Source organism: Alternaria viburni (assembly GCF_023758015.1).
Source record: "Alternaria viburni strain BMP 2772 chromosome Unknown scaffold_10, whole genome shotgun sequence".
In the NCBI taxonomy this organism is placed as follows: Eukaryota; Fungi; Ascomycota; class Dothideomycetes; order Pleosporales; family Pleosporaceae; genus Alternaria; species Alternaria viburni.
Window position 1 is genome coordinate 973,646 of NW_026055779.1, and position 24,006 is coordinate 997,651.

The window sequence follows — 24,006 nt, forward strand, 5'->3', positions numbered from 1 at the left end:
TCCTCAGCACCATTGATCCTTTACTTGAATCTTATCTGCATCGCATCTTGGGGCTATTGTCGGTTCCTCGGCGCTTCGCCCAAGCTTGTTGGTCGTGTGTGAGAGCCCCGATTAGTTGGGAGGTGTCTTAAATTTCAGTCTTGAGGGCAGGAAAGCATGACTGTGGGATGGGCAGGCAGCGGCGACTTTAGCGTCAGCGTGTCACGAGAACTCAAAACCACACCTCCAAAGAACGCGCAATCGCCATGTACGGTTGTAACGAATGGTAAGCGTGTCAACTCACTTGCTTTGTGTCACCACAGACCCTCAAGGTATACACTGTTCAGTCTGTGATATGTCGTGGAAAAACTTGATGTACACTCCAGGACACACTCCTAGAAATGAATAGAGGGATGCACATGGGAAGCAGCGGGAACAGGCATGAAGATAAGACAAGAACAATGAATTTCACACTTCCAATCTACCCTACACCCCGAACAGAACTCCAAACGCAGAACAATTACAATAATCATCGTCTCGAAGAAAGCCAGAACGCCACCTTCCCAAGCCCACGCTTCTCACTCATACCCGTAATAGCGTCAACATGTGCCAAAGTCGACGTGGGCATTTCACAGCACCCAGCGCTCGCCGAACTTGCACTCTGGCGACTACGTCGCTGCTCGCGCTTCGGCGCCTCAACCTTCTGATACGTCCTCTCCATCGCTCCGTACGGTTTTCCATAGTTGCGGAAGCGCATCTGGAACGCGATAAGGACCACCGGTAGGACACTGATGAGCTCGCCCAGGCCCGCCCACTGCGGCGTGATCCTCACGTTGGCCTGGAGCTTGACGAATGCGCCGGCAGCAAGGATGATGGCGAAGAAATTGTAGAATGCCGACCAACTGAAGTTCCAGCAGATACGTCGGTATGCCGCATGCGAAATGTCGAGTAGGATGAGAACGTCGTGCAGTCGAGTCGTGATAAGGACGACATCAGCCGCGGACTTTGCAACGTCGGAACCATCATTGAGGTGCACGCCCACGTCGGCTTGTTTGAGCGCTGCAGAGTCGTTCGTTCCGTCACCGAGGAACATGACGATGGATCTCCTGCGCGAGTCCTGGAGATCACGGATGTATTGCATCTTTCCTTCGGGTGTGCATCGAGCCTTTGTATTCGCCTCGTCGATGTATAGGGTTGTCGCCACGTCGCTGACAGCCCCGTCGTTGTCGCCACTGAGCATGTGTACGTTTATTCCTCGAGAGTGGAGTTCTTTAATTACCATTATTGCTTCAGGCCGAGGTTGATCCAGGAGTTCGAAGCTCATGCGAAGGTCGCCGCCGTAGGTGAAGTAGCATGCTGTGTTCTTTGATTGACCGATTACGTTGATGTGAAGCCATTCTGCGTTGCCTGCGCGAATCTCCACCCCAGTTTTCGCACAATTGCCTTGGACGCCTTTACCAGGAATACTGGTGATGTTGTTGACTTGAAGAGGTTCGAAGTTCTTGTGGGCGAGTATGTCTCGTTCCAGATACTGGGTGATCGCGATAGATACTGGGTGCTTGATGTCCTTCACAAGGCCTAGCAACAGCCCCTTCATGAGTGTGTGGTCCGTGTTGCGATGCATAGGGAGACCAATGATCTCAAGTCTTCCTGTGGTAATGGTACCGGTCTTGTCGAAGATGACATCCGTGACGTTGCGTGCGATCTCGAGCTTCTGGGGGTCCCGAAAGATGATCCCGTGCCGTGCGGCCACACCACCTGCGATTAAGACGACCATGGGTACGGCAAGACCGATGGCGCATGGACATGAGACGATGAGAGTGGCGATGGCATAGGTAATGGCTGTGAGTACCGCGCTTCTGCTAACACGTCAGTACGCTGATCTGAATCTGCCTCCGCGGAGTAGAGCCTGGCGGATGCATACTAGAAAATAGTTAGCTAGGAATTTGAAATATACGCGGGGCGAACACCGTACCCTCCAGGATTTTGTGTTGTGGTATCGCTCAACGAATAGCCAGATGAGAAAGACCGTGAGCCCAATGGAAGCCATTGCGGGGACGAACCAACCAGCGACCCGATCAGCCAGTGCTTGTGCTCGCGGCTTCGTCAACTCAGCGTCTTCAACCAAGGCGGCAATCTGCTGGACCGAATTCTCGTGAGACAGCTTCGTTAAGCTCACGATGAGCTGGCCGTCTCCATTGTTGGTGCCTGCGAAGACTTCCGAGTCGAGTCCCTTCGCGTTCGGCTTGAACTCACCCGTCATCATTGATTCGTCGACGTCGGAGCCTCCGTATACGACCACGCCGTCTGTCACGATTCTGGTGTGCGGTGGTGTGCAGAAGTAATCACCGTACTGTAATAGTCTGCTGTCGATTCTGCTCGTGATTGCGTTGGCCCACGACGTCGTGGTCTGCTGCACAAGGATTGCCTGGTCGACTTGGAGCGATCTGAAGGATACCGACTTCGCAGCTGCAAGAAAAGATTAGAATGTGTCCTGGAGACTATATCGGTAGTAAAACTCATGATGAAAATATCTAAGGGCAATGTAGGCTACTGGGTGATAAGATATACTTTGACTTACCTCGATAACGGGCGTATTCATTGATGAAGCGGCCAAGCAAGAGAAGCGAGACCAACAGCGTAGACGTCTCGAAGAACGACCCAGTTTCTAGTGGCCTACCATCAAGTTGGTACTTGTATGATACGACGCTGAAAACGTACGCCATCGTGGTACCTATGGACGTATGTAGTCAGCAAACGTATTTTTGAGGATGTAGTTTAAAGTTGGCGTACTGAACGTGACTAAGAAGTCCATCTCTAGAACGTGAGAATGATAGAGAGATCTCAAGGCACTCGGGACGAATTGGTAGAAGGCGATGAGCTGTACGAGGGTTGCCAGAGCCAATGAGATGTGGGCAAACGTGGGATTTTCGTGGTTAAGCGGGGCCCATGCGAAGACGAGGACTGGAAGAGTGAGAGCCAGTGTGGGAAGGAACCATTTCAGGGCTCTTCTGGTCTGCTTGGCTCCAAGATCAAGCCCTGGGTCTGCCACTAGAGGTGCTAAAGTTAGATCGGGATCGTATTTGAGGTAGTGTTCGTAGATGTCTCGGGCGCCGATGACGTTCGCGTCGTAGTATATCTTGGTCGGTGGTATACGTAGCTTCGAGGTTCCACGAGGACTGTCCTCGGCACCGGCATCATCATTGACGTCGGCCGTCTTCTTCTGCGTTAAGCCCTTGCGCCCACTCAACAAGCCGAAAGGACGCCATGGTGCTCGTTCGGGGGCCTCGACACGTGTGACGCCGTGTGGTTGGATGGCATGCTGCAAACGCCTGGGATCGGTGATGATGAACTCTAAAACCTGACCAGAAACCGCAACCTGCTCTTCGAATTTGTATCCAGTCCTCGTTTCTAGTAGCTCGATAATCCTGTCAACGGACAGCCGATTGGTATCTAGCTCTAGCTCGACCCGAGCTAAGACAGTGTTCACTTGAAAGTTCCTAACGGCAGGGATGCGGCCAACCGCCCGCGAAAGCCCTGATTCGCAGCATCCGCACTTGAGACCATCGATTCGGAGAACGACTCGCTCAAAGTTTGAAGGGCCAAGCTCAACGTCCTCTTGTTTGCCCGAGATCGCAATATCACCTAGATGCTTTAGCGAAGAGTCCTCACTTAGGCAGGAAGACCCCGAGCAGCAAATACCCATGGCGTGAGATTGGGTATGTGGGCTCTCCAAGGCTGAGACTTCTTCCTCGTCATGAGCATCGCCGTGTGCATGTACCGTTGCCGTCGCAGGGGGTGTGTGAGGTCGACTGGTTGAGCAGCAGCTGGAAATCGCGCCAAATGGACGGTGATGTGGCTTCTTTGGGAGATGGACTGAATCTGGCGCTGGAACCTTTATCTCTTCCGCTGCCTCAGAGTACTGAGAGCCAGTGAATTCCAGTGCTCGCGGCGGGTATGCAACAGGCTGTGGCTCGACCGTAGGCAGTTTCGGAGAGCTTCGGTCAACCGTGAATGGAAGACCCAGAATATGAGCGCGTGGAATGCCATTCTCGGTGGGCTTCATAGACATGGCCATGATGAGTTGCTGTAATAGTGATAGATGCTTCTGGTGTTGCTACTGATGTCGGTGAAGCTGATGATGTTGATGATGTTGATGCGTCCGGTAACTCCACCAGGATGGGAGATAACAAGACATCCGGTCACGTAGATGTAGTAGGCGCAAGTCCTGATGAGGGTAGCAACGAGGTACGGTCAAGTAGGCAGAACCTTGCAATGCGAAGGAGCGTGTCGCCAGGCCCGCCTCATATAAAAGCGACTCTGAAGGTAGGTACTGTGTTGTATCCTGTAGAACTGTAAAGCCGCACTGGATACCTCCAGGGTATGGTTGTGTGGGTACAGCTCGGAAGTACGAGCCTACTCGATCAATGGCCATAGATATGGGCTGGTTATCAAGCTGTCCCAGATCCATACTGACAGCTGTAACACGCCTTCCACAAAGCATACAGGTGCGACTGAGGAAGTATGCTGGTCAGGGAAGAGCGACAGTCTGCTGTGCTACGCGCGGTAGTAACGTCCATAGTATCCGGGTACCAACCTCGAAAGCCATGGAGTCTGCCAATCTGTACTACATGTCCCAGATACTAGGTTCAGCATGGAAGTGCCATTTCATGGAGCCATCTCATACAAGGGAAGACCTGAACACCCCAGAGCCTACGTTGACGTTAGATGACCTACATGGCGTGTTTCTACCTTAATGTAGGCTGTGGACCTGTTCCGTTTCTTCCTTGTATAGGCCGAGTGTGGGATTGACCTTGCGATACATCTTGAGGTGACTTTGTCGAGCGTGATGTGGACGCGACCTTCCAGGGTTAGGCTCCCGAGGTCGAGGCTAGGCCGTCAAACACGTGATAGCGCGCTTTTGGACGATTGCGTCATCACGGTCAGCCTTCACTGAAACATTCCAAGCAGGCCTCCGCAACGCAGTACACTCGCGAATCGCGGTATCTGCACGCAATCTACTCTCTGCTTATTGCAGCCATGATGGTTGCTGTTGCGCTGTGTAGCTCTCAACCGCAAGCGTCACAATCGAATCCCCACGCTTTGCGCCAACTCTACCGGTGACAGCAGACATGGCAGGCGCGCAAGGAAAGTCGCATAAGGCGGCGGAGTCGGCTACTCCAAGACGCTCAACGCGGAAGGCCAAGAAGGAACAGGAGGATGCAGGCGTACCCGCCGTCTTCCAGGAAATGCTGCGCGAAGAGCAGGCCATGAGCACAGACGAACCGCCGCTCAAGAAGAGAAAAACGGCGCCTCTACGACGACAACCAAGCCCGGAACACCATGTTGAGCCCGTACGACAACGGCGACCGCTGACCGATGCTCCGAAGTCGCCACTACCCGTACCGTCCCAAGCCGAAGATGCTGCATCACAATCCCAGATGCCGTCGCACACGCGATCGCCGCCCATCGCTCCAGCCCATTCCGTCACTGACGAGGAACCGCGTACGAACGAGCGAGTGCGCCAGACTATCATCGATTCGGACGAGTCAGATGATAGCGATATGGAGTGGGAAGATGCGCTTGCCGACGGCGACGAGAGCGATAACCCCGACGAAGGCGTTGAGGCTGCACCCAAGATTGGCGACATCAACATCACTATGGGAGCCAAAAAGACAGAGGACACTGGGACAAGGAGGAAGGTGCGTCGGCGGGCCATAACCTCGGTGGACAAGAAGCGACGTTTGGATATCCACAAGATGCACATTCTCTGTCTGCTCTACCACGTCCATCGCAGAAATGCCTGGTGCAACGATAGGAGGGTACAAAGCACGCTACGTAAAATTGTGCCCTCCAAGACCCTATCCAATCTGGTACCCAATCCCGACTTGTCGCAGTACTCGGCCTCGAAGCAATTTATAGATGGGTTGAACGAGCTAAAGGTACTATGGTCAAAGCGGTTCAGAATCACGGCTCAAGGCATGTACAAGCCTAGATGGGCTGAAGCCGAAGCCGCCATCCGACCCTTCTCAGACTTTGACGACCTTGATGACCCTATGGACAAGGATGAATTTCGCACCGCAGCGCACACTTTACAAGGGTCTCAGGACGTTGGAACGCAACTGTTTTGCGCTCTTCTTCGTGGCATCGGTATTGAGGTTAGGCTTGTTTGCTCCCTACAGCCATTACCTTTTGCTTCTGCAGCCGAACGTGCCACCCCGCAGAAGACCAGCGCCCAGAAAAACACGATAATTGTCGATCCGTACAACAAGCCGGCAGAGCCCAGTCCAACGAAACCCAAGTCACAGGGCCCGCGTAACAAGAAATTATCCAGACTGGAGCGTGTGATGGGGGAGAGACATGCTGTTCTGAACAAGACAGGTGTAACACCCAAGAAACAGAAAGCCTATCACACGCCGTATCCAGTGTATTGGGTGGAGGTACTCAACCCTTCTTACCAGAAGTGGATACCAATCGATACACACTCTACATTCACCGTTAACTCGCCTGAGAAGCTAGAGCCACCGCTTAACTTTGCTCAGAACATTCTCTCCTACGCGATAGCGTTCGACGAAGACTACACTGCCAAAGACGTCACCCGAAGATACGCGAAAGCGTACAATGCCAAGACGCGGAAATACCGTGTCGAAATCACCCCTGATGGCGATAGATGGTGGAAACGGGCGATGCAATTCTTCCAGCGTGGAAGCACCCTCGACAGAGACCAGATGGAAGACGCTACTTTGGCTCGCAAAGAAGCTGCCGAAGGTATTCCAAAGAACGTGCAAGACTTCAGAGGCCACCCAGTTTACGTTCTTGAGCGTCATCTCAGGCACAACGAAGTGATACATCCCCTGAACCAGGTCGGCAAGGTCAACTGCGGCAGTGCCATGAACCCAAAGATGGAACCCATCTACCGTCGTACAAATGTTCATCTAGTCCGGACAGCCGACAAGTGGTATCGTATGGGACGGGACGTCAAGGTCGGCGAGCAGCCACTCAAGCGCGCCAAACCCAAGAAAGGAAGAAGGTCTTCGATTGGAGCAGACATGGATGTTGATGAACAAGTTGACGAGGTTGGTGCGGGGCTCTTTGCAGAGTTCCAGACCGAGCTTTACATCCCTCCTCCCGTTGTCCGAGGGCGCGTGCCACGCAATGCTTACGGTAATCTGGATCTCTACGTCCCGTCCATGTGTCCGCCCGGCGGTACGCACATCCGACACAAGCTCGCATCAAAAGCAGCGCGTATCGTTGGGGTAGACTATGCCGATGCTGTCACTGGCTTTTCCTTCAAGGGTCGCCATGGTACAGCAATCGTTCAGGGTGTCGTGGTTGCACAAGAGTACGCGGATGCTGTCCAGGCAGTCATTGACGGAATGGAGCACCAACAAGAAGAAGCTGAAGCCGAAGCGCGAAGGGTTGAGTCTCTGCGCTTATGGAGGCGCTTCTTCCTTGGCCTTCGCATCGCACAACGTGTCAACGCTATCGAGATTGATGGTGAAAAGGGCCCGGCCATTGATGTCCAAGATGAGATTAGTAAAGAGGACAGAGAGTTAGCGGCACAGGAGATGGCCGGAGGCTTCTTCCCTGATGAGGGAGATGCTGCAAAACCCTCAGCGGGTGGCTATCAACCACCTGAGCAAAATCACGGAGATGGCGGGTTCCTGCCCGAGGATGATAACGAAGACGACGGCGATGGAGGCGGCGGCTTTATCCCAGAAGAAACCGACCGTCCAGCGCCCATCAGTCTAAACCGACATCAAAGCTTTGAAAGCTCCATCCTGGATTCGCAACAGCTTCTCCCTCGGCGTAGGAGTAGCTACGGTCAAATCTACTCTTCCGAGGATGATGAAGAAGGCGGAGGCTTTGTCCGTGACGGCTCTGCAGACGAGGCCGGTCCCTCCACTGCTACCAAAGACGCTAATCCCGGGCCTTCGCAGCTTGACGAAACCGCAGAAACCGCCGGAGGGTTCATACCGGAAGCAGAACTCACCAACGACGCGAAGTTGGAAAAGACCGAAGAGTCTACCACCCCGGAGCAGTCCGATGACTTCGAACCCAAACCCGATATCGACACCGAAATGCACTCTCCACCCTCATCATCCCCCTCAGAAACCGGCTCCCTCATGATGGAAGACCCCGAAGACGAAGACGCTGATCCCGACTGGCTGGTCGACGCTACATAGTCACCATCATGTATATCCCTTCGGCGAAAAGGTAGATGAAGTTAGTAGAATGCCAATTAATTTCCAGTACAACACTACACTGAATGAATGTGACGTGCCTGTGCATCACCTTGCACAGCTTTTGACACGCCGGACAGGGCAGCTATCCGATGCATACCGCTTCGCGTGTTCAGGTACCTTGATGGTCTGGTGGAACGGTGTTGCAGTGTGATGGAATGGATTAGGGAAGCGAATGTCGGAGTTGGTGCTACGAAGGGGGGATTGACGCCGTGGCCAATTACTTCTCTTACACCATAACGAAGATGTCATGGTCACAACAGACGATGTAGAAAGATGGATGAGTTTGCATAGTGGCACATCAGCGAAACTGACTTGATCGGAGCCTCAAGATAGTGATCATCTTGTCAACTCGTGTATTCATACAGACATAACACTACACCACCCAAACCTCCATCCTCCTAAACCTTCGGCTTAACCCCCTTGTGAATAGCCGCAATCCCCATAGTCAAATCCTCCCACCCCTTGCCCGGCACCAAGAACCCCGCCTCCCTAATCATATTGCTAAACTCCTCCTGACTCGGGAACCTCGCTATACTCTCCACAAGATACTGATAGCTCTCCCTGTCCCCGGCAACCACCTGTCCTATCAGAGGTATAGCACCGAAACTCCAGCGCTGATACACGGCATCAAAGACTGGGTTGTTGACTTTGCTGAACTCGAGACACGCGAATACGCCGCCGGGTTTCAAAACGCGGAAAGCCTCTTTCAGCGCGATTTCTTTGTGTGTGAAGTTGCGGATGCCAAATGCGACGGTGTAGAGGTCGACGGAGGCGTCGGGTATCATGTCCAATTTCTCTGCATTCGCTTCGACGAAATCCAGTCTCGGACTGCGCGCGTACGGTGTTTGCAACGACCGCTTCCGGCCTTCAGCTAGCATGTCGGGGTTTATGTCTGCGACGACGACGCGCGTGTGGGGATCGTGGTTTATGGTGGAGGCGTGGTCGAGCATGCGGAAGGCGATGTCGCCGGTGCCGCCTGCGATGTCGAGGATGGACATGCCTTGTTGACTGGTGGGGGAGGTGAGGGGATTGAGGCCTGGGTTGAGGTTTCGCACGAAGTGGTCTTTCCAGAGGCGGTGGATGCCGAGGGACATGAAGTCGTTCATGGAGTCGTAGGAAGAGGCTACGGAGGAGAATACTGCGCCGACTGTTGGAGTTTCCCGTCAGTATTGGGCGTCTAAGGGGAGGTAGAATGTAATTGACATACCCCTCTGCTCTTTCAACGCTTCAGATATCGTCTCGAACCCAAAATGCGTCGTTTGCTGGCCGCTGCCGCCATTCTGCGGCGACTTCGGTGGCGGCGTGCTCTGCTGCGCTTGTCGGATGGAGCACGAGAAACATCTGTACGGCTCCCTAGCCACCCTGCTCTTCCTGCCGCCCAGCAATTGCCGTCCTATCCTCTGTCGGCTCGCCTGCATGTTTGCGCTGGTCGTGGTTGTTGTTCGACAAGGCTTGGCGGGCGACTTTCTCGAATTCATGCGCCATGACACGCGCATCTAGCTCCAGCCAGCCGTACCAACCGGAAGTTTGCTAGCGCCCGCCCGCTGTTGTTTGACCGCGGTTGACGTCGACTACGCCGACGCTTGCCGCCTACCCCAGGCGCATGCTTCCCCAGAATTTATTGATATACCGCTGTCCCCCGCCCGCGCTTTGGGTTTGAAGATGTAGAGTGTCAGCCATGTCGTTCCGGTATACTTCGCGGATATTACGGTTACAGAGGCTTTCGGGCCTGCAAGGAGGGCTTCATGGGTCGAGGAAGGTTGTCGGTACGGCGTTGCAGTCATGTCGGGGTGTTGCTTCGACGCCTACGGCTGAGAGGTGAGTTTTTGTGTATGGATTGCGTTGGGATGGGAGACTGACATAATGTTCAGAGTGTTGTTTCCTGGTGCGCTGAACAGCGAGTTCACGAATACCATGGAGTTTATGCAACCAGCTCAGGCGCCCGCGATATCCACGTACCGTGTCATGAACCAGTATGGAGAAATCATAGACAAGGAGATTGGCGTGGAGACCTCAGATGAGGAAGCTCTTTCGTTATACAAGAACATGGTCAAGTGTCAGTGAGACTGTTACCGAGTGTGGACATCCCATTGACAGGCTACAGTGAGCATAATGGATCTATTGATGTTTGAAGCGCAACGGCAAGGAAGACTATCCTTCTACATGGTACGTCAATCACCAAAAACCTCTCAACTTCATACTAACAGAACCAGGTCTCCGCCGGCGAAGAAGGCATAGCCATCGGCTCCGCGAGCGCCCTCTCCCCCGCCGACGTAATCTTCTGCCAATACCGCGAATCGGGCGTCTACCTCCAACGTGGCTTCACCCTCTCCTCCTTCATGAACCAGCTCTTCGCCAACGCAAAAGACAACGGTCTAGGCCGCAACATGCCCGTCCACTACGGCAGCAAAGAACTCAACATCCACACCATCAGTTCAACACTCGCAACGCAAATCCCCCACGCAGCAGGCGCAGCCTACGCCCTCAAAATGCAGAATGTGCAGAACCCCGAGACAGAGCCACGTGTCGCGGTATGTTATTTCGGCGAGGGTGCCGCCAGCGAAGGCGACTTCCACGCTGCCCTCAACATCGCTGCGACCAGACAAGTCCCCTGCATATTCATCTGCCGCAACAACGGATACGCCATCTCCACCCCAACATCAGACCAATACCGAGGCGACGGCATCGCCTCCCGTGGTGCAGGCTACGGCATCGCCACCCTCCGCGTAGACGGCAACGACATCTTCGCCGTCCGGCGCGCCACAGCCGAAGCGCGGCGCCTGGCTCTCCACGACGGCGGGCGCCCCGTCTTGATAGAAATGATGGCATACCGCGTAGGCCACCACAGTACATCCGACGACTCCTTCGCGTACCGCCAACGCGTCGAGGTCGAGGACTGGAAGCGCCGCGATAACCCCATTACCCGGCTTAGAAAGTGGCTTGAAGGACGCGAACTCTGGGATGATGCCCAAGAGAAGGAGTTGAGGAGTGCGACGAGGAAAGAGGTGTTGAGTGCATTTGAACAGGCGGAGAAGGAGAAGAAACCTAGTATCCGGAATGCGTTTGAGGGGGTTTGGGAGGACTTGACGGCTGAGCAGAGGGAGCATGTGCAGGAGTTGAAAGACGTGCTTGTGAGGTATCCCAAGGAGTATGATCTTGATGGGTTTGAGGGAGGACTGAAGGGGCTGGATGATTTGTTGGAGGGGAAGAAGGTGAAGTAGAGAGTACCTCTGCTTACATACATCACTACTGCGTCGCCGGGGAATTTAAAGTCGAGTACAAAATGAGCGGAGTGATAACATATTCATTCAAACTGCAGACGATCCAATCAAGACGTCTGCGCTACCCTGATAAACCGTATCCATACCCATACCATCCATGCCTATTCCATCCCATCCCAGAAACTCCGCGCCCGCCGAGCATCAAAACACTGATGACAATCATAGATAAAGATCCACTCCTTACATGAGAGTTAGATGTCCTTCCCGGCCGTTTACAAAAAAAGAAACAAACACCCATTTGTTTAACGCCGGGTCCATCCATTCCGCCATGGGTACTCAATCTGATAAGTGAGAAAAGAACGAAAAGTTGGAAATGCGCAACAACGTATGTAAAACGCTAAAGGGATGATAGAAGGATATCCCAGACTCCATGCCCCGGAAACGCCATTGGAAAGGATTGTAATAGAGATCGAGAAGTGCAAAAGCTTGACGTGTTTGTTTTGAAAGTAAAATGCTCAGCGAAAGTACGATCCACGCTTTCCGCCGCTGCCTGTACTGGTGCCGCCTCGTGCTTCCTCAAGACTGCGTCGGGAGCCCCCGGCACCAATCTCGCTCATCTGGAAGAGCAGAGGTTCGTCGTCGTCGACATTCGTAGCAGCGCGGCTGTTAAAGTTGTAGCGACTTTGACGTTCAGTCGAGCTCGTACCGCCAGTGCTGAGGCTGGTGGAAGAGCTATGCGAGAAGAATCCGCCTCGACCACGCGCACCAGCCTGGGTGCCGCGTTTGGCCATGTTGGAAGTGGACGACGGCCGGGGCAAGTCGTCGCGAGAATCGTTATCAGCAGTCTGGCTATCGCGATTGCCACTAGCTAGTAGCTCCGTTTGCGCGAATAGTCCACTAGACGTAAGACCTGCGCTGGTCAGACGATGCAGATCGTTAGCGCGATCAACCTCCTCCGATGGTAGACTGGCCGATCGGACGCCGAACACGTCGGGCTCGTCGTCAGGTAGTGTTCGATTTTGCTGCGAGACGGAACTTGATCGGCGGGTGTAGTGCCACGGCCGTGGTGAAGTTGGAATGGCAATGGCGTTCAGGTTTTGATCCTCGCTCTCGCTTTGCTCTTCGACGTTGACAACGTCGTGCTCGCGCGACCTTCGACCAGGGCGGCTTCGACTGCGTGTAGGTTGGTCGTAGTCAGCGATACTATTTGCGCTGAGACGAGACGGGATCGCTGGTGTGTGCGGAGTATGGGGTGAGATTGGCTTGCCAGGTGAAGACGCTGTCGATACTGATGTGCCGGCAATCATTGCAGGCACGCTAGATAGATGTCGGCTGGAAGATGACGGTGTGCGATGAAGCATGGTAGAAGACGAAACCGATTCAGCAAGGCCTGTATGTGACTCGCGCATCCGCTGATACTTGGACAACTGAGCAGTAGTCTTGTGCATGGTGGCTGCCTTTGCGGATTTGTCGCTCCGTGTGAAGCTCTTCAAATCCTTCTTCGATTCAAGAAGCTTGAGGAAGTCGGAAATATTCTCATCGTCCGTCTTCACTTCGCCTGAACTGCCGCCTGTGCCCTCATTCATGGTGTCAGACCCGCGTTGCGCTGACGAGGAGAGGCTTCCCTTCCCACTACTGAGGTTGTCATCCTCTGTTTTGCTGCCGCCACCTGTGGAAAACTTGCTCCTCCTATGACCGAAGCTACTGCTGTAGCGACTGATGGGCGCAGGCTTTGGCGAACTTGATGCGGAAGAAGTGATGACATTGTCGTTGGGTAATGAAGGGGTCCGAAGCGCCGTTTGAGGGAGGGCAGTCAGTGACGTTCGGTTACGCGGTTGAGTGAGTGGGTTGGGGGTAGCGGTTCGACCAAGGGAGCTGCCGGGTCTTCCTACAGAGCTGGTTGGAGATGGAGGCACACCGAGGGCTGGCGAGGATGAGAGTGAGCCAGCCTTGAAGGGCTGGAAAGAGACTGAGGTTCGCCGCTGGTATGACGGCGTATCCACAGAGCGTAAGGATGACTTGGAGCCTTGGGCGGTGCGATGGTTGGGTGGCAGCCTCTGTGGTGGTGACTCCATGGGTGATGATGACGGCATATCCCGTGCTGCGCGCAGAGCTGAGATGGGGCTTGTTCCTGTTGGCGGACCAACTTGGTGGAACGTTGAAAGGCTGCCGTATGCTTGTCCAACATCAGGGCTCTCTTGCGCATTCATCTTGTTTACAGGAAGTGATCCAGGTAGTTGGCGTGTCTTTTGCTCGAAATAAGTGTCGTCCAGGCCCTGGAACTGCGAACTCAGAAGAGACTCTGAGTCTTCTACGCTGAACTCGCAGTTGGTGCGGTACTCGACTGTCACACTCAGAGGGCCTACAGGCGAGTTGGTGGGCTCGATGTCGTTTATGTCTGTAATCCTTTCATTTGGGTCGGTTGGGTAGAGCGGCAGATTCAGGGTGTCGAAGTTGGGGCTCTTAAAATCCCCATTCGAAACGCGGTAGTTGAGCTTCAGTGAGGGTGAGTTTGCGGGTTGCTTGGCGAGCACCTTGTTGTATCTGAACGCAGGCATGAAGCGCAGGTAAGCGAACAGCGACCGGAAAGTGACGACGGCCTTCTTGTACACGTTGGGAAGCGGTTCGCTCAGCTCTGAAGGCTGCACCAAGTTCTTGTCTCCGACGTGTACCCTCCAACGCTCGAGCACAACCTGCGTGGATTTGCCGGTGCGGCCTGACGATCGGGAGGTCGCATCTGCAGAGCTAAGAGCCGCAGTGACGTCCCACTTCTTTCCATCATCGTCGTGTATGACAAGCGACTGGTTGTGGCCGAGGCCTTGTATGTCCAGGTAGATGTCGATGCATAGTGAGGGATGCTGGCCGTTCACGGCATCCATGAGTTTCCATTCGGCGAGTTGGCGCTGGAGCACATCGCTATCGGGGAGGACGACATTGAACTATGGCATGTCAGCGAGGAATGTGGAGTTGCGGGATAGTCAACACATACCCATTTGTTGTGCTTCATCTTGCCATCCTTGTTGTATGCTGGGGGCAGTGTTACGCGAGAAGATACGATGGCGAGGGCTGATTTGGTGAAGAAGTTCTGGTGGGAGTGAGTATGCGTCCAGCCACAGATGGGAGGAGAAGATAAGTACCTGGATGACTTGGTTGACCTTGTGGTATTGCCCCCTCGACTCGGAGGCGGGCTCTCCCCTCGACATCATCTCGCCTTCCGACTCTTCAGCACCGCGGTCGCTGTAGGGCGGCGTAGTCGAGTATGCCGTCATGTCCTGGCTGTTATGCCGCTGGTTGTTGGTTCGTGTGGGGTTGGTCTGGAGGTTGCTGGCAGGCGAGGCTGTCCGCGGCGAGGGGCGCGAGTATGGGTGCATGGCGGCGGCCTCCTGCAGGTACGGGCGGGAAGAGAGCGTGTCGTGACTGGCAGCGAGGGACTCGGGCGAGTGAAGTAGGACGGTTATGGTTGCGGCGGAAACAGGCGAGGGTGAATGCGCGTAGCCATCACGAGTGCAGCCAGGGTCAGGTTCGCGTAGGAGCCGTCAGATATGTCTCTCAGAAGACTTGGGCACGCGGGGGATGGTTCAACAGGCGGGTAGGGCTCAGGCAGCAGCCATGATATGCAGGGTGCTGGCGCTGTGTTGAATGCGTGCCTGGGGCAATGAGCGGAGTTAAGCTGAGCACCCGGCTGGGAGGTAGAAGGGCGCAGTGAGGGTGGCTGCAGCTGTTGGGACGACAACTGCTACGGCGGAGTCCTGGACAGAGGCAGGCAATCAGGCAGGGCAGGCGGATGGCAGATGGCGTATGAAGAGTCAGAGAGGGTTGGGACGCATGCGCCGGGAGTCAGTCACGCGGCCGTGGTGGAATGACGAGGGCGGAAGATAGCTAAGCTCGCGCACGAGATAAACGACGCAGCAGCCGCGCAGTAGTCGGGCGGGCAAGATAAAGCTATCGGGAGCTGCAGGGAGCTAGCAGCAGGTGCTCAATGAGGGAATCTATCTGACTTGGGCCAAATCCGGGGAAGATGGAGGTGTGCAGTGTCCAAGCCGTGACTGGCGTGACTCGTTGTGGAAGCTTCGGCGGGCTCAGGGAGCTGGGACCACTCCTCCGACATCGAGACCGCGGCCACGCCATCGTCCACCACCACCATCGTGGCCTGCGCATGCGCATTCACCCTCGCCCTCCAGTCGACGTGGACGGCTATCCTGGCACAGACTGCCTCATTGGTTAGCGAGCCCGGCTATGCACCACCGTTCGACGCCTCCCTTGCCTTTTCACAGCCTCTGGCCTCTGACCGGTCATACAAGATCTGCTTTATCGTCTGTGCTACCGCGTTGCCGGTGAGACGCGCTGTGCCGATTTCATCATGTCATGGCCGGCGAGCCAGGAACAGGCACTCCATCTATCGCACACAAGGTTTAGCTTGCATGTCAATGTCTGCGCAGAAGGTCCATCTGCGCAGACTCGTCTCTTCGCTGCCTACGACCCATGTCGAACAGACGTGTCGATGCATGCAAGAGCACCTCCTGTGGCTGTTCAGCTGCATATGCACTGCAAAGCATCATCACTTGCTTTTGATATCCACGGCCTGGCCTTGGCGTGTCCTTCGAAGGCACCCATGAACGCGTGGCTATCAAGACGTGCTATCACCTCATGCTCGATGATGTGATTGACGCCGTGTCTTCGGACCTTCTTCGTAGCTCCCTGGTCGTGAACTCATCGCTAGGTCCGAGTAGCTTCCAGAGGCTAGCTCCCGCCCTGCAGCGGTTCACGTTTCTTTTACAATCAAGTCTTGCCCTCCAAGTGCACCCAAAGCCTAAGAGGCCCTTCCAGTGACTACAAGCGCCAATTTGAAGTCTGTCATATAGGGCAGGTTGACCGCCAGTCAGTGTGGAGTAACCGTGCATGGTATATAGCATAGTCGTGCTCGCGCCTTCATCGCGCGTAACACTGAACCCCTCCACAGCTCTGCTGCCTCATCGACAATGTCATAGCCGAGGTCGGACATCTCATGACTTGGATGCCATAGTCACAAACCACTGTAGTCACTCGAGGAGCTTACGTTGCAAGCAATGTCGACCTCCGAGCACAGCTTGTGGAGAGGAGGGCGCACGCCATTGGCTGGAACCCCATGGCTTCGAGATGGCCATCCCACAACGCGCCCGCAGTGCACCTCCGAATAGGTATTCGCGACTGCCGCCTATAACTGACCCCTCCATCGCGCCTGCCAGAATCTTGAGGAAGTACAGCAGTCTCATTCTGACTCATCTCACTCTCGCGACTCAGCGACTCCCTTACAATCTATCGCCTCGGTAGTTTCGTCATAGATACCTAGCACCTCAACCCACTCCCATTTCGCGCCCCGCCACTTGCGCCTTCCACAACCAACACAAACGCACACATTGCCCAGCAAGCTTGTCGCAATCCATCGTCGACTTTTGCCACTTCGCACCTCTTGCAGGCTCAATCTAACCACCAGCAATCGCTTTCGGACGACTTGCCACCTTGCTCCTTCCTCGTCCCCCGCGCATTCCCACCCGCATACCGAAACACGTACACGTCTTACCTCCACCAACGACTACATCTGCCACACACCCCGCCGACCCGTCGCGTTCGGTCCCCCTACCCGGAGTCGTCCTCAGCTTTACAGCCAGCGCCTTTAAACACGCTTTGACCCCCTGAGGTTGAGGCCAGGTGCTACTCGTAAAAGCTTCGGATCACTCCTTCCTCATACCGGCACATGAGCGGCTATCTCTGGAAATACTACCTCGAAGATGATGTCGACAACTTTCGACATGTCCTCGCAACCCCCACGCATACGCACCGATCCGCAACACAGAAAAGCTTCACTGGCTGGCAGGGCGGAGGGTTTGCCACTGCAGTGAACGGGAGTCCGGGTAGCTACAATGCATCACCAATAACGAGTGCCAAGGGCCGCAAGATGGGCATGGGCGCGGCTGCGAACCTTAGTCGATTCGACATCAACAGTCGCGATGCTGCAGGAATGACTATCCTGCACCATTCAGCCTCGTCCACCGCCGAAAGCGCCGTAGACTTCGCGCAAGCACTGTTAGAACATCCCTGGACCGATGTATACATACAAGATGCAGAGAACGGCTGGACTGCGCTCCATAGGGCCTTTTACTTTGGCAACATCGCCATTGCGCGTCTCATTTTGAACCGCGATGCGCAGGACATCCTCGGTCAAGGGTCTAGCGGGTTCAATCAGCACGCGCGGGGTCTGGTCAAGATCAAAGACAAGGAAGGCTACGGTCCTTTGGATCTGTTCTCCATGACTATCAAAGACCGGACTCTGCGACCCGAAGAAGCGCCTGCTTTCGACTCAGACTCAGACGATGAGATGGCTCACGGCGACAGTGGCGACGTGGATGACGAGATGCGCAAGAAGTTGATCGCACCGCCCGTACTTCTCGAGGGAGATGAAGTGTACACCTTTGGCAGCAACAAGAACGTCACGCTTGGTTTTGGTGATGAAGATGACCGTCAGTATCCGGAACGGATCACTCTGCGCAGACCAGATCACCTCCTTCAGCGTTTCTATAGGGAGCATCGTGAGCGCCAAAATCAGTATTGGGCTGCGACAGGCGCGCCAATGCAGGATTCTGGGCTCCTCCAAGCGCGCAGTACTGTAGATCTTCCAACTCATATCCGGAATACTCCAATAGTCATCCAAGACGTACGAATGTCGAAACTGCACACCGCCGTCTTGACCACTGACCCAGTTTCCAATCTGTACATGTGTGGCCACGGTCCAGGTGGTCGCTTAGGCACGGGTAATGAAACGACGAGATATCAATTTACCTGCATTGAAAGCGGCGGACTAGGTCAGAAGAAGGTGGCTGCTGTCGCGTTGGGGCAGAACCACACTTTGGCCATTACCGAAGAAGGCGAGATTTACTCCTGGGGTAACAACGCGTACGGACAATTAGGGTACGCGCTGCCGAAGCCCGCCGTAAAAGACGATGACCCGATATCGACTATTCCCCGTCAGATCTTTGGACCGTTGAAGCGAGATGTTGTTACCGGCATCTCGGCATCCCGAATACACTCAGTCGTTCATACTGCGACCTCGCTGTACACCTTTGGCAAGAATGAGGGCCAACTCGGTATTGTCGATTCGGATGCACGGTCGCTTGAGATGCAGGTCGTTCCCAGGAAAATTGCGGCAGCACTGTTCTCCAGCCCAATTCACTCAGTTTCGGCTATCGACGGGGCTACAGTGTGTTTGTTGGAGAGTCGCGAAGTCTGGGTATTTGCCAATTACGGATATGCGAAACTCAGCTTTCCCTTGGACGGGTTCACTAGTAACTTCCTCAAGGAGAGCTGGTTGACTACCAAGTATGATACTGCACCAAACAGGATCAGCAAGATCACATCAGGTGGTGACACCATTTGTGCGCTATCTACTTCTGGTGAGGTCTTCACAGTTGCAGTCAGTCGACGTTCAGAGGGTGCCCAGGACGCCGGCACATCGACCACCAACCCGAAACAGATCAGAGGAGCACTTTCTGCACCGTTCCGCATCTGGTCGTCGAAGAAGAGCCATATGGCAGCAAGAGATGTCGATGTCGATCAGGACGGTTCCATCATTCTGACTACTGAAGTCGGTAGCGTCTGGAGACGTACGAAACGCGCGACGATCAAGAACGCAAGCATCACTGCCGCTGTAGAATCCAAGCCAAAAGACTACAAGTTCCAGCGTGTCTCGGGCTTGACCCGGGTTATTGCTGTCCGTGCCTCCGCATTTGGTGCGTACGCCGCGATTCGCAAGGATTGCGACGTCACCAGAAACCAGATAGGTGTGGATGAGGCCGGGCTTTGGGACGACCTTGCACCTTTGCTCTCTTTCCACGAATTGACAAACTATGAGGAGACGTCAGACGATGAAGAGCCGACACCAAGATTCTGGACTCGAGCTTCAGAAGCGCAAGGTCTCCGCAAGCGTGTCTTGAAATCAAAGGACCTGGAAGCGGAGATGACTGACATTTTGCGAGGCTCGTCGACGACACAAGATCGGACATACAATATGGAAGTCGGATCGACCTTGTCCGATGTCCGGATACCTGTTCACGAGTTCATCTTGACTGGGCGCAGCCGTATACTGCGGGATGCTCTGCTCGACTTTCGTGTCAGGGGCGCCGAATACGTGGTGCCTGATTTACTCACTGTCCGCGCACAGGGCGGCAGAGTCCTGTTACTCTTCCAGGGTCTCGATTTCCTCACCATCTTCAATTTGGTCCTCTACGCTTACACCGACTCCGTGGTAGACTTCTGGAACGTTACTCGGCACTATCCTTCCTTGGCGCACAGGTATCGCTCGGTACGGACAGAACTGATGAAGGTCGCTTCTCGTCTCGAAATGCGACAGCTCGAGCCTGCTGTCCGTCAAATGGTCAAACCACGGAGATCGTTGCATATGGATATGGAGCTCGCCATCAAGGAGCAGTCCTTCTTCGAGAGCGGTGACGTCATCGTTGACCTTGCTGATGGCGAGATGCTCCTGCATTCGGATGTGATTTGCCAGCGTTGTCCTTTCTTCGAGGGCTTGTTCAGAGGACGTGCTGGTGGTCAGTGGCTCGCGGGAAGGCGGACGGAAGAGTCTGCACTGATCCACATCGATTTGACGCATGTTGAGACGCGTCTCTTTGAGCTCATCGTTCGCCACCTCTACACCGACGCTGGCGAGGAGATTTTTGAGGACGTCACGAGTGAGGATCTGAATGACTTGTTAGCGCTCGACGAGCTGCTCGATCATGTTATGGACGTCATGTCTGTAGCCAATGAACTGATGTTGGACCGTCTGTCACAGATTTGTCAAAGACTGATAGGTCGCTATGGTATGTATTCACGTTGGTCTTTCTATACACTCGCTAATTGTATGCCAGTCAATGCTCGAAACGTCTGTTCTCTCTTGTCAGCAGTTGCACCTAGCTCAGTTGCCGAGTTCAAGGACGCAGCCCTTGAGTACGTGTGCTTGAGTTTGGAAGCAGTCATGCAGAATGGCTCACTCGACGAATTGGACGAGGACTTGCTGTTGGAGCTCAACCAGGTTGCCCATGAAAACCAGCTCGCTTACCTACCCTTTGCAAGAAGTGGACGAGCTGAGGCTCTGCTCTTTGACCGTTATCCCGAGCTTGCCGAAAGGATAGAGCGAGGCAAGCGCGCCAAGGTCGACGCGATAGTATTGTCGAACAAGTACGCGGATGGTGACAATCTCTCGTCCTCCTTCAGAGCTCAGAGCCTGGAAGAAGTGGCAGCTTCTCCACTACGTCAGCGCAATCGAAGGAGGGTGTCGAAAGAAGCTAAGAGTCCAGTGCTTTCGCCAGCACTGAAGGGTCAAGCTTCCACTCAGGACCTCATGTTTGAGATGTCAGATGGGGAAGACGATGACGATGTGCCAAAGAAGATCAAGCCTCCGCGGTTCACAGAGCAGATTGGGGAGGAGAAGGCGGTGGAAACGCCAGTCGGATCTCCTGAGACACCCTGGGGCACGATTCCACGACCATCACCACATACGTTTGATAAGGAAGGAGACATACCACTGAAGTCTGTCAGTCCTCTTCCTCCGCCAGCTGTCAAGGAGACAAGAGTACCCGGCCAGCCGTGGGGTACCACACCGCTCGCAGGTCCTAAGCTAGATCTCAAAGACATCATGGCTCAAGACTCTTCGGCTACACCATCGAACCTGTCGCTCGGTCTTTCACGAGGCGAGAGCGAGCGAGTCGCGAAGGCTGCCAGTGCTAAGTTGAGTCAGAAAGAGCGTAAACGTCTTTTGCAAGCACAGCAACTCGGCACACCTGTCGCAAAGCCAGAGCCTGTCCCACCAGCTGTCTCTCCTTGGACAGCAGCTGCACATCGGAAACCGAGTAACAGTCCTGTCGTGGTCCCAGTGGTGGCGCCGTCGCCGCCTTCGAAGCCATCGCCTCAGCCTTCTCGCGCATCAAGCACCCCTCAGCTTACCATGCGACAGACCGTTGCAAAGAAGGGCGCTGGATCAAAGCAAAAGGACAAGCGAACCGCCTCGCAGAGCCAAGATGCAAATGGAGCTGCTTCGCCCTCCCAACCCCGCCCTGCTGCTTCCGAACGAGGCATGTCCGTCTCAACCGACCCCATTCCAACCCCCCGATCAGTCCGCCACATCCCCCTCCCACAACACTCCTCAACCTCACCCAGCCAACACCTCAGCATGATGGAAATCCTCTCCCTGCAAGAAGCAGAAAAGACGTCGATCCGCGACGCGGCAGCCAAGCGCAGTCTACAAGAGATCCAACAAGAACAAGAATTTCAACAATGGTGGGACCAAGAGAGCAGACGTGTTATTGAAGAAGAAGAACAAACAAAGAAGCTGGTCGATAAGCTTTCAAAGGGTGCTGGCCGCGGTCGGGGCAAAGGTCGCGGTGGTCGAGGTGGCAAGGCGAAGAGTCAGGATAAGGACAAGAAGGACGGTGTCGAGGATGCTGATCGAGGGAAAGGAAAGGGTGATGGTAGCGCTGGGCCAGCTGCGAAGGATAATGCGCCACCAAAGGCAGGTCCGAAACAGGATGCTGGTGGTCGCGCACCTGGTCGCGATAATGCGGCTAGAGGCGGCCGTGGTAAAATCGGTCGCGGCGGTCGAGGTGGCGCAAGGGGTGGGCGGGCTCAAGGGCCACCGAGAGATGGCACCGCTCCATCTGCAACGCAGGCACAGGCTTCTGTTCCACGGACGTGAGTCCGGGGATTGTCATTGTATATAGCATCTAGCATCTTGATAAATCTGTATATTTACATCACACTATTCACAGCCGTTTTAGCATTTCGGTAGAGCCTGACCCATGGCTATTTGCGATCAAAGTCCCAAACCCTGCTTGCGCTGTTCGTGGCCTCAGGTGGCCCCTCCATCCCAACCTAGGAAACAAAAACTGAACACTCTGGAGTCTACGTTGACGTTAGGTCACCTACTTTGCAGGCTCTTGTCTTGATGTAGTCTACAGACCTGTTCGGGGGTTTATTCGTCTTATAAGGTGTTTCTTTTTCTCATGTCAGTCTGTTTAATCTCTTTCTGGTTATGTGCTATGATGTAGATAGTGAGGAGATGGACGGGAAGTTGGCTCTTTTTAGACGGCAAGCAGGCGGGTGAACAGAGCATCGATCTTGGATCTGCTGGTTTTGGAAAATGTGGAGATGAGGCAGAAGTCTTTCTCACGAGCGGCTTTGGCAATGGTTTTGAAAGCACAGGAAGGCAGGCACCATCGTTGAGTGCGTGACCCATTTTGGAGGAAGAATCTCGTGAATGTGGCAAAGGAGTGAAGGAAGCAACGACATCGAAGATGCTTATGTAGACGACCAGACTAGTTCTCAGAGCAGCCCAGACATGTATTCTCGTTATGCTACTTCTTTAAATTGAAGAAAGAGATCAGACAGGCTTTCTCATACAATGACAATGACCCCTTTTCTAGATTAACCCGACCGCAGACCATCAAATGTGATTGAGGTGTTTTCGTCGAGCCAAAAGCCATTACCCGCTACCTTGCGCTATTTTGGAAGTATAATTTGAGGAAAGAAAGACAGACGGGCCTCATGCATGAGTTGTACTGTAGTTTCGTTGTTGTTTTTTGTAATAGAGGAAAGAATGCAAGAGACAGATACGTAGAACATTTCGATAAGACTTGCTCAGACCATCACAGAGACGTATGTGCCTTTTGGAAGTCGAAGAAAGGACTCCGGAAGGAGGAACTCCACAGAGCCATAACATTGAAGCACACGGCTTTTGATGTGCGCGAGAAGCAGAGGTCTCTCCATCCAGCGAAGCCTTCATGTTTCTGGAAAAGAGGACAGTGTATGGGGAAATTAGGAAGCAGAAAGACGGACCGTGTGAGGGACCGCTTTTATACATCTAACATCGCTTTGACTAAGACAGCATCCTGTGATCGCGGTACAAGCCAAGTTTACATGAAGTTGTCGTCTTTGGTTTTTGAAACACACCAGAAGCACAGATTCCATCACGCTCGTTCCATTCCCAAAAGATCACAAGAATCGATGTTCTGCGTTGTCTCCAGAAGATGTGTAATGATGTGTTCGGGCTGCGATATACGTTGCGGCTCAAGAGTGTACGTCTCTCATCGACATACCCAGGATGATATTTTGGTTTCGGGGGCGCAGTTCCGTTCCCATGAACCGTACTTCTTGCGCTTTTGGATATGATGACGAGCTCGAGCCTTACTTCACATGGAGTACTCGAGTGCACGTTTTGGGAAGTCGGAAGAGCGCGCAACATGGAAAAAACCATTCACGGTTTTGAGATGTGAGGCGGGAATGATGGGAAGTAAGGAAGGAAGCTCGGGGTCGTGGGTGGGGTTTTATACTTGCACGAGCTAGCTAGGACGGCCTACATATGTGCTTACCACATGCATTAGTATCACCAGCTCAGACAGATTCACGATCACCAAGCGTAGAAAGATACAAGCCGTTATATTCTACCGCCTCTCTGTTTCGTCCGTCACTACCAATTTTCACTTCAATACTCTTATTTCGAAAAGTCCGGAGGCAATTTTCATGTCTCGGAATTT

The 24,006-nt window shown here is 54.0% G+C and overlaps 6 protein-coding genes across 6 annotated transcripts; 3 read left to right on the forward strand and 3 right to left on the reverse strand.

Annotated features, from left to right (window-relative positions):
• Positions 1–508: 508 nt before the first annotated feature.
• On the reverse strand, positions 509–4,057 carry J4E79_005602 (uncharacterized protein; the record flags this gene model as incomplete). Its single annotated transcript, XM_049354480.1, has 4 exons — positions 509–1,838; positions 1,950–2,448; positions 2,561–2,713; positions 2,833–4,057. 4 exons carry the CDS (start codon positions 4,055–4,057, stop codon positions 509–511), a joined length of 3,207 nt encoding a protein of 1,068 aa, XP_049211345.1.
• A 1,054-nt stretch (positions 4,058–5,111) lies between these two features.
• J4E79_005603 (uncharacterized protein) lies at positions 5,112–8,165 on the forward strand (the record flags this gene model as incomplete). The annotated part of the gene is made up of 1 exon (XM_049354481.1): positions 5,112–8,165. The coding sequence occupies one exon, from the start codon at positions 5,112–5,114 to the stop codon at positions 8,163–8,165; it is 3,054 nt and encodes a 1,017-aa protein (XP_049211346.1).
• Positions 8,166–8,623: 458 nt separating this feature from the next.
• On the reverse strand, positions 8,624–9,643 carry J4E79_005604 (uncharacterized protein; the record flags this gene model as incomplete). The annotated part of the gene is made up of 2 exons (XM_049354482.1): positions 8,624–9,372; positions 9,433–9,643. The coding sequence occupies 2 exons, from the start codon at positions 9,641–9,643 to the stop codon at positions 8,624–8,626; spliced, it is 960 nt and encodes a 319-aa protein (XP_049211347.1).
• A 260-nt stretch (positions 9,644–9,903) lies between these two features.
• Positions 9,904–11,446, forward strand: J4E79_005605 (uncharacterized protein; the record flags this gene model as incomplete). The annotated part of the gene is made up of 4 exons (XM_049354483.1): positions 9,904–10,043; positions 10,097–10,281; positions 10,330–10,391; positions 10,439–11,446. The coding sequence occupies 4 exons, from the start codon at positions 9,904–9,906 to the stop codon at positions 11,444–11,446; spliced, it is 1,395 nt and encodes a 464-aa protein (XP_049211348.1).
• A 515-nt stretch (positions 11,447–11,961) lies between these two features.
• Positions 11,962–14,817, reverse strand: ATG13 (autophagy protein 13; the record flags this gene model as incomplete). The annotated part of the gene is made up of 3 exons (XM_049354484.1): positions 11,962–14,385; positions 14,436–14,531; positions 14,584–14,817. The coding sequence occupies 3 exons, from the start codon at positions 14,815–14,817 to the stop codon at positions 11,962–11,964; spliced, it is 2,754 nt and encodes a 917-aa protein (XP_049211349.1).
• Positions 14,818–17,180: 2,363 nt separating this feature from the next.
• On the forward strand, positions 17,181–22,169 carry J4E79_005607 (uncharacterized protein; the record flags this gene model as incomplete). The annotated part of the gene is made up of 2 exons (XM_049354485.1): positions 17,181–20,298; positions 20,347–22,169. 2 exons carry the CDS (start codon positions 17,181–17,183, stop codon positions 22,167–22,169), a joined length of 4,941 nt encoding a protein of 1,646 aa, XP_049211350.1.
• Positions 22,170–24,006: the final 1,837 nt, after the last annotated feature.